At 40.6% G+C, this 17334-nt stretch overlaps 1 protein-coding gene across 6 annotated transcripts in view; it reads left to right on the plus strand.

Moving 5' to 3' along the window:
• The window catches only part of Zcchc2 (zinc finger CCHC-type containing 2), a 46897-nt gene that overhangs the window by 7614 nt on the left and 21949 nt on the right, over positions 1-17334 (plus strand). For all 6 annotated transcript variants that reach the window (XR_005287573.2, XM_038348724.2, XM_038348725.2 and 3 more), the window contains exons 2-4: positions 8284-8395; positions 11408-11484; positions 13346-13417. Coding sequence is in view for 5 of the 6 variants with exons in the window: in XM_038348724.2 (XP_038204652.1) it covers positions 8284-8395; positions 11408-11484; positions 13346-13417 (261 nt within the window). In the remaining variant the exon portion in view is untranslated. The remainder of the gene's footprint in view (positions 1-8283; positions 8396-11407; positions 11485-13345; positions 13418-17334) is intronic.

Consider the following 17334-nt stretch of genomic DNA (forward strand, 5'->3'; position numbering starts at 1 on the left):
CTATGAACATAGTTGAGCACATGTCCTTGTGGCATGGTTGAGCATCCTTTGGATATATACCCAAAAGTGGTATTACTGGGTCTTGAGAAAGGCTGTTTCCTAATTTTCTGAGAAATTGCCACAATATCCAGAGGGGCTGTACCAGCTTGCACTCCCACCAGCAATGCAGGAGTGTTCTCTTTACCCCTCCACCTCTCCAGCATAAGTTGTCATTAGTGTTTTTGATCTTGGCCATTCTTTACAGGTGTAAGATAGAATCTCAGAGTTGTTTTGATTTGCATTTCTCTGACGACTAAGGATGTTGAGCATTTCCTTAAGTGTCTTTCAGCCATTTTAGATTCCTCTGTTGAGAGTTCTCTAGGCCTGTACTCCATTTTTATTGGATTATTTGTTCTTTTGATGACCAGTTTCTTGAGTTCTTTGTATATTTTGGAGATCAGCCCTCTGACGCGGAGTGGTGAAGATCTTTTCCCATCCTGTAGGCTGCCATTTTGTCTTATTGACTGTGTCCTTTGCTTTACAGAAACTTTTAAGTTTCAGGAGGTCCCATTTATTATTTCTCTCAATGTCTGTGCTACTGGGGTTATATTTAGGAAGTAGTCTCCTGTGCCAATGAATTCAAGTGTACTTTCCACTTTCTCTTCTATGAGGTTCAGTGTGGCTGGATTTATGGTGAGGTCTTTGATCCATCTGGAGTTGAGTTTTGTGCATGGTGATAGATATGGGTCTATTTTCATATTTCTACATGTTGATATCCAGTTATGCCAGCACCACTTGTTAAATATGCTTTCTTTTTTTTTTTTTGCTTCTTTGTCAAAAATCAGGTGTTCAGAAGTGTGTGGATTAATATCCTGGTTTTGATTCGGTTCCATTGTTCCTCCTGTCTGTTTTTATGCCAGTACCAGTCAGTTTTCAGTACTGTAGCTCTGTAGTAGAGTTTGAAGTCAGGGATTGTGATGCTTCCAGAAATTCTTTTATTGTACAGGATTGTTTTGGCTATCCTGGGTTTTTTGCTTTTCCATATGAAGTTGAGTACAGTTCTTTTAAGGTCCGTTAAAAATTTTGCTGGGCATTGTGTTGAATCTATAGATTGCTTTTGGTAAGATTGCCATTTTTACTATGTTAATTCTGCCTACCCAAGAGCATGGGTGATCTTTTCATTTTCTGGTGTCTTCTTCAGTTTTTTTCTTCAAAGATTTAAAGTTCTTGTTATACAAGTCTTCACCTTGTTTGGTTAGAGTTACTCTGAGATATTTTATGCTATTTGTGGCTATTGTGAAGGGTGATGTTTCTCTGATTTCTTTCTCCGCCCATTTATCATCTGTGTACAGGAGGGCTACTGATTTATTCGAGTTAATCTTGTATCCTGCTGCATTACTGGAAAAAGTTTATGAATTGTAGAAGTTCCCTGGTAGAATTTTAGGGGTTACTTATGTAAACTATCACATCAGCAAACAGTGAGAGTTTGACTTCTTTTCCAATTTGTATTCCCTTGATCTCCCTTTGTTGTCTTATTGCTCTAGCTAGGACCTCAAGCACTATATTGAATAGATATGGAGAGAGTGGACAACCTTGTCTTGTTCCTGATTTCACTGGGATCACTGGGAGTTTCTCTCCATTTAGTTTGATGTAGGCTGTTGGCTTGCTGTATATTATTGCCTTTATTATGTTTAGGTATGTTCCTTGTATCCTTGCTCTCTCCAAGATCTTTATCATGAAGGGATGTTGTATTTTGTCAAAAGCTTTTTCAGTATCTAATGAGATGATCATGTGGTTTTTATTTTTCATTTTGTTTATATGGTGGATTACGTTGACAGATTTTTGTATGTTAAACCATCCCTGCATCTCTGGAATGAAACCGACTTGATCATGGTGGATGATGGTTCTGATGTGTTCTTGGATTCGATTTGCTATTATTTTATTTAGTATTTTTGCGTCAATGTTCATGAATGAGATTGGTCTGTAATTCTCTTACTTAGTAATATTTTTATGTGGTTTGGGTATCGGTAATTTTAGCCTCATAAAGAGAGTTTGGCAATTTTCCTTCTGTTTCTATTGTGTGGAACAATTTGAGGAGTACTGGTTTTAGTTCTCTGAAAATCTTGTAGACTTCTGAACTGAAACCATCTGGTCCTGGGCTTTTTTTGGTTGGGAGGCTTTTGATGACTGTTTCTATTTCTTAAGCAGTTATAGGACTGTTTAATTTGCTTATCTGGTCTTTATTTAATTTTGGTAAGTGATATTTATCCAGAAAGTTGTTCATTTCCTTTAAATTTTCCAATGTTGTAGAGTGTAGGTTTTCAGAATATGACCTGAGGATTCTGTGTTTCCTCCATGTCTGTTGTTATGTCCCTCTTTTCATTTCTGATTTGTTAATCTGGATATTCTCTCTCTGCCTTTTGGTTAGTTTGGATAAAGCTTTGTCTATTTTGTTGATTTTCTCAAAGAACCAACTCTTTGTCTCATTGATTCTTTGTATTGTTTTCTTTGTTTCTATTTTGTTGATTTCAGCTCTCAATTTGATTATTTCCTGCCTTTTAGTTCTCTTAGGTGAGTTTGCTTCTTTTTGTTCTAAAGTTTTCAGATGTTCTGTTATTCAGTAGTATGGGATTTTTCCAGCTTCTTTATGTAGGCATTTGGTGCTATGAACTTTTCTCTTTACACTGCTTTCATTGTGTCCCATAAATCTGGGTATGTTGTGTGGTCATTTCCATTGAATTTTGGGAAGGCTTTAATTTCTCCCTTTATTTTTTCCTTGACCCATTGATATTCAGGTGAGCATTGTTTAATTTCCAGGGTTTTCTGGAATTAGTATTGCTGTTGAATTCTAGTTTTAAGCCATGGTGATCTGATAAGATAGATACATGGGGTTATTCCTCTTTTTTTTTTTTTTTTTTTTTTTTGTATTTGCTGAGGTATGTGGTCAGTTTTTGAGAGGGTTCCATGAGGTGCTGAGAAGGTATAATCTTTTATGATGGGATGGAATATTCTATAGATGTCTGTTAAGTCCACTTGAGTCATAACATCTGTTAGTTTTCCCTTATTTCTGTTAATTTTTTTATTATACTAACTTTTCCAGTAGTGAGAGTGGTGTGTTGCACTCTCCACTATTAGTGTGTGGGTTTAATGTATAGTTTAATCTTTAGAAGTGTTTCATTGTTGAGATTTCCTCTTGATGGATTTTTCCTGTGACTAATATAAAATGTCTTTCTTTGTCTCTTTTGATTAATTTTAGTTTAAAGTCTATTTTGTTAGATATTAGGATAGCTACACCTGCTTGTGTCTTAGGTCCATTTGATTGGAAATATTTTCCCAACCCTTTACTCTGAGACAATGTCTGTCTTTGAGGTTGAGGTGTGTTTCTTGTACACAGCAGAAGGATGAATTCTGTTTTCGTATCCAGTCTGTTAGCCTCTGTCTTTCTATAGGTGAGTTGAGTCCATTTATATTAAGGGATATTAATGACCAGTGATTGCTGTCTCCTGTTAGTTTTCGTTGTTGGTGATGTAAATTTTAATTTGTGTGTTTTTCCCTTCTTTGGGATATGCTGTTGTGAGATCATCAATTGTCTGGTTTTTGTTGATGTCGCCAACTTCCTTGGGTTGGAGTTTTCCTTCTAGTACTTTGTGTTGTGCTGGGTTTGTGGCTAGGCATTGTGCAAATCTGGTTTTGTCATAGAATATCTTGTTTTGTCCTTCTATGTTGATTGAAAGTGTTGCTGGGTAAAGTAGTCTGGGCTGGCATCCGTGGTCTTCTAATGTCTTTATAAGGCTTGACCACGACCTTCTGGCTTTCATTGTCTTCAATGAGAGGTCAGGTGTAATTCTGATAAGTCTGCCTTTATATGTTACTTGGCCTTTTCTTTTGCAGCTCTTAATATTCTTTCTTTAATTTTATGTTTAGTATTTTGATTATTATGTGATAAGGGGACTTTTGGGGATCTAGTCTATTTGATCTTCTATAAACTTTATCTTTAGAGGCATAATTTTCTTTAGTTTGGGCAAGGTTTTTTATGATTTTGTTGAATATATTTTCTGTGCTTTTGAATTGAACTTACCCTTCTACACCTATTATTCTTAGATTTGGCCTTTTCATGGTGTCCTGTATTTCCTGGATATTTTGCGTTAAGCTTTTTTTAGATTTAATGTTTTCTTTGGTGAGTCTATTTTCTCTATTGTATCTTCAGCACTTAAGATTCTCTCTTCCATCTCTTGTATTCTGCTGTTCATGTTTGCAGTTGTGGTTCCTGATCATTTTCTCATGATTTCTATTTCTATAATTCCCTTGGCCTGTATTTTCTTTATTGTCACTACTTCTGCTTTCAAGTCATGAATAGTTTCTTTCATATGTGATTGTTTTTTCTTGATTTTCTTTGAGGCATTTGCCTGTGTCTTTCAATTTTTTGTTTGCCTTTTCCTCCATTTCTTTGAGGGAATTTCTCATTTCTTCTTTAAGAGTCTGAAACATTCTCCTGAAGTCATTTTTTAGGTCATTTTTTTCTACTTCATCTATATTTGGTTGTTCAAGTCTTGGTGTTGTAGTGTCTCTTGATTTTACTGGTGTTGTGTTGCTCTTTGTGATGTTGCCTGTGTTCTTGTCTATTCATCTTTTCGTCTAATGGGTGTGGTTGGGGCTGAATGTGATTCTGGTGATCAGTCTTCTAACCTTCTAGGTGCCAGTGGATCCAAGGCTCAGATGGTTGTTCCTCGTGGTACAGTCAGTGCCACATTTCTAGTTGCCCTGTTGTTCACTGTTGCCACTCTGTTCCTGGAGGTCGCTCAGTGCTCCTGGGGTGTGCTCTGCTCCCGTGGAATTTGCCGGCTGAGGCCTGCTCTGGTCTAGTTTGCCAACTCAATCCTGTTTCTGTAAATGTCCCTGGTCTGGATCTGCTCCTGCAGAGGTCCCTGGCTTGGGGTTGGTCCTGCAAAGGCCTCTGGCTCTGATCTTCTCCCTTGGAGGTCCTCAGCTCAGGTATGCCTGGACCTGCAGAGGTCCTGGCTCAGGCCTACTCCCTCAGAAGTCCCAGATTCACACCATGACCCACAGCAGTCTCTGTCTCTGGCTCACTGGCTCAGCAATTGCTTCCCTATACCTGCTCCTGTGGAGTTCACTGTCTCAGGTCTGCTCTGGCCCAGGTGGCTGACTCAGTTCTGCCTCTGCAAATATCCCTGGTCTGGATCCGCTCCTGCTCCTGTGGAGCTCGCTGTCTCAGTCCTGCTCTGGCATAGGCCACTGTCCCAGTCCTGCTTCCACAAATGCCTCTGGTCTGGATCTGCTCCTGCTCCCATGGAGTTCACCATCCCAGGCCTGCTTTGGCTCAGGTTGCTGGCTCAGTCCAGCTCTTGTGGAGTTTGCTGCCTCAGGCCTGCTCTAGCAAAGGTCACCAATTTTTCAGTTAGTAAGTGTAAAGAGTCCCCCATAGTGACAGTTTCCCCGCCATGTTGTTCCCCTCCAGCCTGCATAGTTTGCCATTGTTATCCCAAGTATCATGTTAAGAATATACATATAACAAAGCTGTTGTGGCCTTGTCTAGTGCGGACTGTTAGAGCAGAGTATATGTAGTCCATAAATGACCTCCCATACACTCTTCAGTCAAGCTTTAAAGTAGCCAGTTCTGCCACACCCTTGCTGAATCATCTGTGATCCACATTTCCAGTTAATAAGCCACCAGAAAAAGACTCCATAGTCATAGCAGACGTCCATATCATGCCTGTTCTGAGATGTGTCCATTTTATGGTTACAGCTTAATTAAGATACAAGATGTGTTTTTCTTAATCTGGAACTTGCTTGTGTCAGATGCTGTGGGATAATTCTCAAAAACTTTGCCTTTGGTTGAGCTTAGATTAGACTATCCTTGCCTCTTGTGTCATAGTTGCTATAGAACTGAAACTTCTGCTTGGCTGATTTCCTCCACAAGGTGGGAACCAGAACTTAATGGGGAGGTAGATGTCATTCCTATATAGACAGTGACATCAAACATCATGGCATCTTTCCTCCACTGAATGTCATGGTGTGTGATATGTGCAGACAGAGGCAGCATGACTGACAGCCTTTCCCATTTGGTGATAATAAACTCCACAATTATGTTCTTCATAGCTCTTTGAATTTTAGAAACAGTTTCACAGTACTGGTGAAACTGCTAAGCCTTGGGGATAAGAAATGGTTTGCAGGTATTTTGTGGTTGGTGGACTTGGGTCCTAATTTACTAAACAGGCTGCTGCATAGGCCCTCTCATACTTATTATTCAGCCCATTTCACTTCATTTTGGGGCAGAATCTTGCTAAGTTGCTGGTCTGGTCTTGAACCTGAGCTCCTTCTGCTTCAGCCTCCTGTACAGCTAGGATTACAGGCGTGTGCCGCCATGGCCAACAATTTTGTTCTTAAAATTAACTTTTCAGATTTGTGATTTTGGTTGTGAAGCAAACTACTTCCCCGTGGTTTGAATATGATGCTCGTGGAAGCAGTGTTGTTAATTAACTGTGGTAAGGTATTGTAACAACATTTGCTGCTTTACTCTTTTTAGAGTGTTTGGTAGCATTGATTATACTACTTCTTCAACTCTTCTCCCCTTATTTTGGACATTAACCATTCTGTTAGATGTAAAGTGATCTCATTGTGGTTCGATTTGCATTTCTTTATAGAAATTTGTTGCATTTTTTCATTTGTTTACATTTGAAAGTATATAGTTTTAAACTGAAATCGTATTTTGACTGCTATAAGAAACGGAGTAAGGGTGGGAGAGATGGGTGAGTGGTTAAGAGTACATACTGCTCCTTCAGAGGACCTGGGCCACTGTAACTCTAGGGATGTCTTAGACCTCTGGCCTCTTCAGGCCCCTGTTATTATGTGCACATACCCATGCATACAGACATGTAGTTGAAAGTAAAACCGGAAGGAATAAAAAGAAAAAGAAGTGATTGAAACCGAAAGATTCTTTCAGGTAATAGCTGTTTGGGAAGATTGGAACACTTCTTTTCTGCTTTTGTTTTTTATGGTACTGGAGATGAAACCTAGGACCTTGCACTTGCTAAGCAGGTACTCTGCCATTGAGCCATATTGCCAGCACTGTGTTGCTATTAATTTTTTTAAAAGTACTTAGAAAGGTGTTGAATTTTTAATTAGCAAACCCTGTCTGGCAAATGCTGGCTGCAAGGAAAAATTATATGATCTGAGTTAGGATAAATATGAGTTTATTGTTAAAAATTGATAATATAATTAGTAGCATCTGTGACGCCAAGTGTCTCAGCCATTGGCACTGAGGAGATGTGTGCTTTCCTCATCACAGGGTGCTTTATAAACACTACTGGTGCCTTGGTGTCTGGAGGTGGATGGAAGGCTTAGTTCCCAAGAGTATTAATGGAGTTTATTCACATAGGTAGAGTTGTCAGCTAGAACCCCACACTCAGACTAGTTTGGAGCATTAGACAGCAGGATTATATACCTTACGTGATCCTTGGAAGTTTAAGGCCCTCTATTTGTGTCATTACACAATTGAAAAGTCAATGTGTTATTAACTGCATTTGGCTCTTGAGAGACAAGTGGTCTTCATATGAGTGGTATTTGAGTGTTGTTGAGGTTCTGGGTGAGAGGAGGAGATAAGGTGTTAGGATAGAGAAATGACAGGGCTATTTTCTTGTTTTTGGCTTACCCACCATCTTATAATAACAACATAACATAACACTGCTTTAATTCTGGAGAGTTGTAAGCTTGGTGTGCTTTTTATTATTGTAAACATCCAATCTTTGGGGCGCACACCCATAGTTACTAGTGATGGACCGAGTCGACTCAGAGTCAGGGTTCCCAATAGTTTCTGAGTGACTTGACTTTAATGGTAAGCTATCCATACATAGTGTTTCTTAGAACGATTTGGTGTGTGTTAATGGTGCTGTTGGTAGCGCTTTTTCCTAACAGAGCATCCTAATAGACTGTCACTAAACCAGTCAGTAAATAAACTTTATGTAGTGATTAACATACAAAGTACCAGTGCACTTACTTGGGAAATTAACATAAAGTGTACCATTCCCTTTATATATCATTTTGATTCTGGTTCACCTGGTATAAAATGACACTACTGGCAACTCCAGTTAGCAATATTTGATTTTTGTGTGTCAAAATAGCTGGGAAAGTAAGTGTTTGAAAAGATTAAACATACTACTACTTGTGACTCTAAACACTTGGTTTCTCTCCACCCTTAATGTCTAGTCATGGTAACTCAGACTGCAGGACTTGACTCATAGAAACTCTCTGCTTTGCTGTAGATTAACACATTGTCTTCTCTTCTAGAACGACTCTGCTTGTGGTGATTATATACAGAAGAATGAGACTGGCTTAGTAGAACAAGCCCAGATACCTCAAGATGGACTCCCCCTGGCCCCTCACAGAGCTCAGCGGGAAGGTATGCTGTGTTTGAACTTAAGGCAAGGTATTGTTTACACTCGAGGTTTTTTGGTTGTCGATGCTGCTGGTGGGGTTGGCTGGTTGGGAGAGAGGTTCTCACATAGCCCAAGGTGGCGGCAGATTTACTATATAGCTAAAGCTGGTCCTGAACTGGTTCTGATCTTGTGCCTCTGTCTCCCAAGTGCTAGGATTATAGGCCTTTGCCACCAGATCTGGTTTATGTGGTGCTCGGGAGCGACCTCAGGGCTTGTGGTGCCAGACACACATTCTTGTCAGCTGAGCTGTGTCATTAGCCCCAGTGCTGTTTAATTCTTAACTCTTCTTTGTAGAGAAATCCTGTTGGTACTAGGCTTTTGCCCATTTTTGTGATTCTGTGTTCTGGATTGTCCTCTGACGTGTGCTGGCCTGTGTCAGACAGTTGTCTTTGGGGCTGTCTCTTAAACCTCTGTGTGTTTCTGTAGGGCAAAGATTTTATCCTGTTTTTCAAGTACTTTTATAGTGTTTTCGTCTATAGAGTGTGATCGTGTCTACTAAAAAAAAGAGAGAAAAGGAAATGAGCAGAGTTCATAGTAAGAGGATGAAGAAATTGTTCACAAATCCATTTTCCATGCAGTTTTAAAGATGCATGGCACCTGGAATGAAGTTCCCTCTTCTTTGCATTTGGAGTGTCCGTAAGCCGTAATGAGAAGACTTGAATCAAAGTGTGGGCTGCTGTGTAGGTTGTAGATGAGCTAAGGATGCATAAGACACACTCAGTTACAGCTCTGAATTTGTGTCAGTATGCCTCCTTTGAGTCAGAATCTTTTTGATGTGTAGTTTTCCTGGATAGAAGTCTGTCTGTTTAGTTAGGAAGAAATGTAAACTCCTTCAGTTCAGCTCCTTGAACTCAGAGTAACCTGATGCAGAGCTTGGTCTTATGTTCTGTTTTCATAAAAAAAAATTAGAAAAGGAAGACTATTTCAAATGATAGCAGTCAGTTTTGAGGTAGTAATATGTGTGGTTCTTCATTTCTAACTGTTAAAAACATGGTATGTAATACCTGCTCTCTGGTTTTAGTTTATGAGGGTTAAGACAGGTAGCAGCAGGCATAACTTGAAATCCAGGATGAAGGTAAACCATGTTCCCAGCAAGGAGCAGCAGCATCATGTCCCCTCCCTCCCTCCCTCTCTTCCTCTCTCTCTCCTCTGCTAAAAATGGAACACTACGGGTTTGGGAAATGATTGCTCAGTTGATAAAGTACTTTGCAAGCTTGAGTTCTTGGAAGTCGGATCCCTAGCATCTGTGCAAAAAGCCAGGCACAGCAACATGTGGGACTATAATTCTAGTGCTGGAGAGATGAAGGCAGAGGAGGCTCCTTGGGGCTCGCCAGCCAGTCAGATACTTAGCTAAATCAGTGAGCTCTAGGGTGAGTAAAATAATATTTCAAAATATGGTGGGGAATGATTAATGAAGACAGCCCACATTTGACTTCTGGCAGGCGCGCACACACACACACACACACACACACACACACACACACACGGAGAGAGGGAGAGAATGAGAGAGACAGAAAGCCAAGAACCCAGCAGTTTGCAGGATGGAAGTGCACATGCCTCTGTTCTTGTCTTGTTTCTCCTTGAAACAGATCCTACTAAATGACCCAAGCTGGCCTTGTTCACAGTTCACATGCCTTCGCCTGTGCTGTTCTGGGATGAACCCAGAACTTGGTGCATTCTGGACAGGCACTCTGCCAGTGCTGCTGTTTCTCAGTATAGCAGTTTTGGAAACCCAGGGCTTCTCATCCCTCTTTGGTCATTGTAACAGTGCACGGGTCTGAGAGTCAACATCTGGTCCTTGAGAATTTTTGTTCCTCCCTTCACCCTCAGTATTTCTGAAGCCCAGAGAGGCTGGCTGAAACAGCCCATACCCAAAGTGCTGTTAGTACTCTCTCCCTGCTTATTCTGAATGCATTTCCCTGCTGCATTTCTGTGCCTCGCGTCCTCTGGTTGCTCATCTTCCATGTTGTAACAGTCTCACTCTCACGTCTGTGCTTTTGCCACTTCCACTTCTTCTAGTTGAGTCACTCTTCTCTCTTTGTCATCATTCCCGAGTCCATCAGTGTCCTCTCTCCCCACCCCCACTGCACTGCTTTCCCAGCCTCTTCTCTGGCACCCTTATCAACTTCGTTATTGTCAGCCTCTGATGTTGCCGCCTTAGCTCAAGTAAGTATGGTTTCCCTGGTTTGTACCCCGAGCAACAGTCTGTTGTCTTGAAGACCTTGTGTTACAGTTTGTAGAGCGGCCTTTTTAGGTTGACTTTCTCCCCCCGGTTTTTCTTTTCTATGACAATTTACTGAGGGAGCTATAGAGTGAGTGGCTGGGGCTTGCATGTTTGCTTAGTTTGTGAATAGACTGCTTATTCTCATGTTCACTATGTTCTCATGTTCACTGTGTCCACCATTCCATCCTTGGAACTATACATATGGTTCTTTTACAGTGAGACTTCATGGTTCCTTATGGTGCTCGGTTTATGGTACATTTTACCAGTTCCAGGAGATACAGAATATCCTGGCCTCTGTGGGCAGCAGGCATGCATGTGATACACATATATACATGTAGGCAAACACTTATACAAATTAAAAACAAGAAAATAGATATTCTCTAATTTATTCCTATTATATATAAATAATTGAACAAGCCTTGTGTATTAAGTTGACACCAAAGTGCTATATTGTGATAATCTGAATAAGAATTTTCATTATTATCCTTTAGAGGAAATCTTCAGTAAAGTGTCTTTGGGTATTTCGTTTTTGTTGTTGACTGCTTAACACTCTTGGGCATTCAGCATCTTAACATATATAGGAAACATACACTCATGCATGGATGAGTGGCATATTGCTGTGTACCCGTTTGTTTAGTTGTGAAGAGTAAGTAGTTTAATTACTGTCATTTGTCAAGTTGTAAGATTACTTTATGTAACTGAATATGTGTGTAATCTCTACCACAGTCAGCATATGTGTTTTCTCTTTCAGCTGTGCACATTGAGAAGATAATGTTGAAAGGAGTCCAGAGAAAAAGGGCTGACAAACATTGGGAGTACACTTTCAAAGTAAGCTATTCTTACCCCAAAGATGCCTCCTTTACTGCAATAGTGATCTTTAGAAGCACTAACTACTAGCGGGTTTGCTACTTTAAAGATGGTAGGTATATAGATAGGTAGATAGGTAGGTAGATATGGTAGTTTTAAAAACAAGAACCTTAGACTTGGGGACACTATTAAAAGTATAAGGTATAGCCTTTAAAAGTAAAAGCAAATGTTTTCACAAGTATTTGCAGACCACTGACCTTCTCTGTCCTGGCATCACTGCCCTGCTTCCCTGTTCCTCATGGGGCTTTTTCACCCCCGCTTTGTGGCTTTGTTGTCTTGTTGGCTGAGAACCCCAGGGTCCAGTCAGATTCTGTTACTGTCAGGGTAAGACTTTCCACCCGCTTCTCTCGGCTGCAGCTTCACTGTTGAGCCTGCTAATGTTGGATCACACATACTATACTCTAAACCTCTGTGGAGTGAAGCCAGGGTTCTCTGCAGCCTCGCGTCAGTTCTTCCAACAGCCACTGCTTGCCAGGTTCTAGCTGTCCTCTCTCCCGAATACTCTTCTAACCCTCTGGTAGAATGTTTTCTCCTTCCTCTGCAGACTGCTACCACTATAGCTTCCACTGATCCTTGAGTAGATCATCTTCAGCCCCTGCCATCCCCTGCCATCCTACGGTGTCTGCCTTGCTCACTACATTTTTTGAATGAATTTTAAAACTCTTTTAACTTCTACTTTGAAGGAGAATAATCCTTGGCTTTGTGGTTTCCGTTTCCAATTTCCATGTGTCTCACTTTTGGCATATTTGACTCTTTGCCCTTGAAACTCGCATGCTGGCTTCTCCTCTAGTTGTCGGAGTGCACTGCTTTTCTGTAGACCTTTCTCCTTACCGTGGACCAAAGCACAGCTCACATCTGGCTCAAACACTCCCTCTCTAAAGAGCCTTCTTAACCCTTGGCTGCTCTTGCTTCAGGCCAAAGCCCCCATCTTTGAGGTGATGGTGACTGTAGAAACTCTTAAACATTTGTTTGGTTTGTGTGACTATGACTCGAAACTAACTCAGACTTTAGTTATCATATTTACTCCAGCATCTACCTACCCACGTAGATGATTATCATGTAAGAATTGTACCAACCAATAAACAGGATTGCTAGGCAGAATTTTGTGTGCTTTATCTAATTGTTATATGTTTAATTGATAAGATTTAGATATTAGCATATCTCCGGTAGTTACTTAAATCAAACGTACAGTAGGAATTGGAGTTCACAGAATTCTTAGTGTCTAGGAACCAGCATAGTCCTATATCCTGTGTTCATTCTGGCTCACAATTAGCTCGTTTTCTCTACCTGGAAATGGAGATGATCAGACGCACTGAAGCATCTTGCTAGGATTTAAACGTCTGAAATCAAAGTGATAATCTCTTCAGAAGCTAAAATCTCCCTCAACTGTAAAATGGCACTACCAAAGAGGGAAACACTGCACTGACTGTTTCCCTTGGAATTGTACATTTAGTGAGCAACAGGGGACAGGATTTTATCTTTTGGCTCTACCCTGTCATAATATTTAACCAAATTTTTGTATTTAACCAAAAAAAGCAAAACATTTCTGAAAAATTAGTTCCTGAAAATTACTAAAACGTAGTTAACGTTTTAACACTGCTTTTTAAATTGCAATTTGAAACAAATTATATAAAAACTTTTGAGTAGACTGTCAATGTAAGATTGAACACATTTATAGAAGCTATGATAATGCTAGAATAACTTTATATTTCTAATTGCTAATCTTAAAATTTAAGTAAGGCCTTTTGTTTTACACATGGCTTTTTCCCCAACCAGTTCCTGCCTAAGCAATAACCATGCAATCTGTGTTTTCTTGAATCAGGTAAATTGGTCTGACCTTTCAGTCACAACAGTAACAAAAACCCACCAAGAGCTACAGGAGTTCCTACTGAAGGTAACATTACAGATTTCCTTGTTAAGATTTGTGTATGACAGAAAGATTCCAAAAGTTTCAGCGCCAAAGCAGCAAGGAATGAAAACACACAGAGTTGGCTCCAGACACAAGGAATGTGAGCAGTAGAAAATGTTACCTTGTATCTCTTACGTTACATTGCTGGCATAAATGGCAAAGGGATTCTCTTTAGAAAATGGATCCCCATGCTTAGCTCCTAGCAGAGATGTTTCTTTTTAAGGGCTCTTCCCCCTGGACGGTGTCTGTAGTGGTGTGAGGCTTTTTTCCTGTGGTACCTACCAACTGTGAAGCTCTGCATCTGCGGGCTTTTCCTAAATCTTGTCTTCCTCGGAGCCTGACCTTCTCATACCCCATCCACAACAAGGAGAAGATGATGGAATTGTCAAAAAATTGTTGTGTTTTTGTTTTTTCTTTTTGTTCTTTTAAATAAAATCTTCTAATTAGATTTAATTGAAAAATGAAAGAAACAGTAAAAGGGGAAGCTAGGTCTACATGATCAATAAATTACTATTGCGCAGTAAGCAAATACTTCACAGTTTATTGTTAACAGGGAGATAAAGCCGCAAAATCCAGAATCAGGAAATATTCACAACTCATTTACCAAATTACATATTAGAGTGTCCTTACTGAACTGATAGCACCTGGCATTTGCGGATTTGCACTGTGTGCCTGCCACTATATGTGTCTTCTGTTGAGCTCATGTCTGTGACTGTTGGTCCGTGAAAGGCTGCAAGGGACTGCGTTTTCACAGTCTGGGGGCTTGAGCAGAATGCGGAGCTGATGCTCCACACACTGGTGAAATGGTGGGTTCGTGGGATGTGTTAGTCTGTCTGGATTAAGGCAGTTGAATAGTGTCTTTCCCCTGGCTTATTTTAAACTGAATTTTCTCTTTTTTCTTCCTTTTTTATTAAAAATAGATTCTTTTTTTCTCTCATATATCCTGATTACAGTTTTTCCTCCCTCTATTCCTCTCAGTGTCTCCCCATCTCCCCTCCTATCCAGACTTACTTCTTTTCTGTCTCACATTAGAAAAGAACAGGCTTCTAAGAGATAACAACCAAACATAAAATAAAAACCATCACATTGAAGTTGGACAAGAAAACCCAAAAGGACAAGAGTTCCATGAGAAAGCACAAGACTCAGGAATCCCATAGAAACATTAAACTGAAAGCTGTAACATATATACAGAAGATGGTACAGCCCTATGTTGGCCCTGCACTTGCTACTTCAGTCTGAGTTCATATGAGCCTTGTTCTTCTATTCCGAGGGCCTTTCTCTCATGTCCTCTGTTCCCTCGGACTCTTAGACTCTTTCTGTCTCCTCTTCAGTGGGGTTCCCTGAGCCTTGAGGAGAGAGATTAGATGGAGATATTCCATTTAGAACTGTGTATTCCAAGATCTGTGTGTATAATGTCTGGCTGTGGGTATTAATTCCCATCTGCTGCAGGAGGAAGCTTCTCTGATGACGGCTGTATAAGGCTCTCATCTATGAGTGTCAGAGACCAGTTTCCATACCAGGGTAGGAGCATGGGGTTTAGAAAAATAAAATAAAAGAGAACGAAAATGTGAGTGAAAATAATAAAATAGAAACACAGGATAGTACCGGGAGGGAGTTCACTGAATACTGAAAATCGCCTGCCTTTAATTTCCATTTGCTTAAATACCCCAATCCTAAAAGGTAGGACAGGAGTAAAAAAAAACGAAAACAAACAAAAAAAAACTTCATCAACATGATTGAAGGAATGAACTGACTATTTGAAGATTGTGGGCTACGTTCTTAGTTAAACATTCTGTTGCTAGAACAAGAACAAGACAAGTAATACTCACACCCTAGACCAAAACATTCTGTAGGCAAACCACTTCCTGGGAAGAATCCATTGTTATCTCCATAAGGGAGTTGGAACTTAGTTGGATCCTTAGACTTTTGTTTGAGGTAGAAACAGATCTACTCCTCTATTCCTGAAATACAAGGTCTGGATATTAGCCATACCTGTTGACAATAACCTTGAGTGAGCAGAACTCTCTGATCTAAGTCTAGGTGGAAACTTTGAGGTAGAAACAGAAAATAACCTTGAAAGAAAAGAAGTAAGTTCCAACTCTGACCTTTGGTGAGGGTGGAATGGCAACAACTTTGAGCAAGCTGAAACTCTCTGACCTTCAGACAAGGTGGAAATAGGCTCACATTTTGGGGCCTCCACGTCGGTGTATAGTAGAATGCCCTTAGAAGTAATTTTATTGGTGTGTGTTTGTTTATTTTGGCCGGTAGTGTTTAGTTTTACATAGGTTTCTGGGTTCTATCGGTTAAGGGCTGAGAACTCCTTGACCCACTCGGGTTCCTAACTGCCTGCATGTAAAGATGGGTTGAGCCTGCGTCCCTCCTTAACCCATCAGTCCTCCACAGTTTGGTGGAAAGAAGACCAAGATAGAAGAGTAGCATTCTGAGCATGGGCCCTTTTCTGCCATACTTAAGGAAATGATCGGAGGCATCAGGGAAATGAGTGGCTGTGACCCTGCCAGGTGCTGAGGGGCCAGGCAGCATTGCAGCAGGGAGAGCAAATGCTGGCTGGCTTCTGATGCATCTGCCCCTTCCCTTTGCATACATCTGTGAACCTTTTCTGCTTTCCGCTAGCTCATTTGTGTCTTGACAGGATACATTTACCAGCGTTTAATGTAAGTTAAATAAACAATTATGAGCAGCCACCAGTTGGATTTGGCAGCAGGGTGCTCTTGTTTCCTTCTTTCTCCTGTTTTCTTCAGTACACAGCTCCAGTGCTAGAGAATGAGCTCCACAGGATACAGAGCCAGGGCAAAGAACACTGCCACCTCTCCAGGCCAGCTTGTGTGTGTGTAAGACTGCCATCTCTGTCTCTCTCCCTCTAAGAGCCCTCTGCCAGGCTGTGGCCTGGCTTCTAGCAGTCTTCTGTGTCTACCTAAACGTTAGCAGTGCTGTATCTTAACAGATTACATTTCTTCTATCACATAGTTTTTCTAAAAGATAAATGCTTAACAACAAAACTCCCAAATGCCTAACTCGTTCTTCAGGGTCATGATAATTAACCCCTCTGCTTAGCCAGCATTTGACTAGAGCACCTTCCTTAAATGTATGAACACCACTCTTACATGGTATAATCTTCACTGTCTTTCTAGAAATAAATTGCCTCTTGTCAATTATTCAAGTTGCCTGCTTCCATCTGTAACATTGTTTGTAGAAGTCCAGAGCAGAGCCTGTCCTGACGCTGTGTGGTGATGCTGTGAACGGGTGTGGTTGGGTTGAGTTGCACTGTGGTTTCCAGAAACAGGGTTTGGGGTTGAGTTCTGTCTTTGGGAGAACAGCAGCTTCTGCCCTCCATGCCCTATCAGTTGACAAGACTCTGACAAATAACCCGCCAGTGATGTCAGTGGTGGTGCTGATGCTTCCAATGGAGATGTGTGTTGACCAAGCAAGTTGTCATCAAGGTTAGATCCAAAACCACACAATGGGAGGTTAAGATGGTTACAAATAAGGCCATTTCTTTCCCTCTTGAGCTACTGACCCTTTTAAGAGACTCCTTGAGGTGAAGGCTGCGACTCCCTAATGTGAATCAACAACTTATTCTTGCTAACCTTATTTAACAAGAAAAATAAAGATAAATGTCTGCTTATTGGGCTTTGGCCTTTTAAGATAAATTTGTATCTAGATACAAAACCTTTCCTTACTCTGAGGTTGTGTGGAGGCTGACACAGGACTAGCTAGATCTGTTATAACTAAGATACAGAGAGGAGAAAGTCCAGTATAAAATAGAATATACAGGACACACCTGAAAGCTTCCAACTGAGTGAGCCCTGGAAAAGACAAAAACAACATGAGAATAAACTATATTGCACACTGATGACTGCGCGGCCACACTCAGCCCGATAATG

Source organism: Arvicola amphibius, chromosome 12 (genome assembly GCF_903992535.2).
Source record: "Arvicola amphibius chromosome 12, mArvAmp1.2, whole genome shotgun sequence".
NCBI classification, from domain to species: Eukaryota; Metazoa; Chordata; class Mammalia; order Rodentia; family Cricetidae; genus Arvicola; species Arvicola amphibius.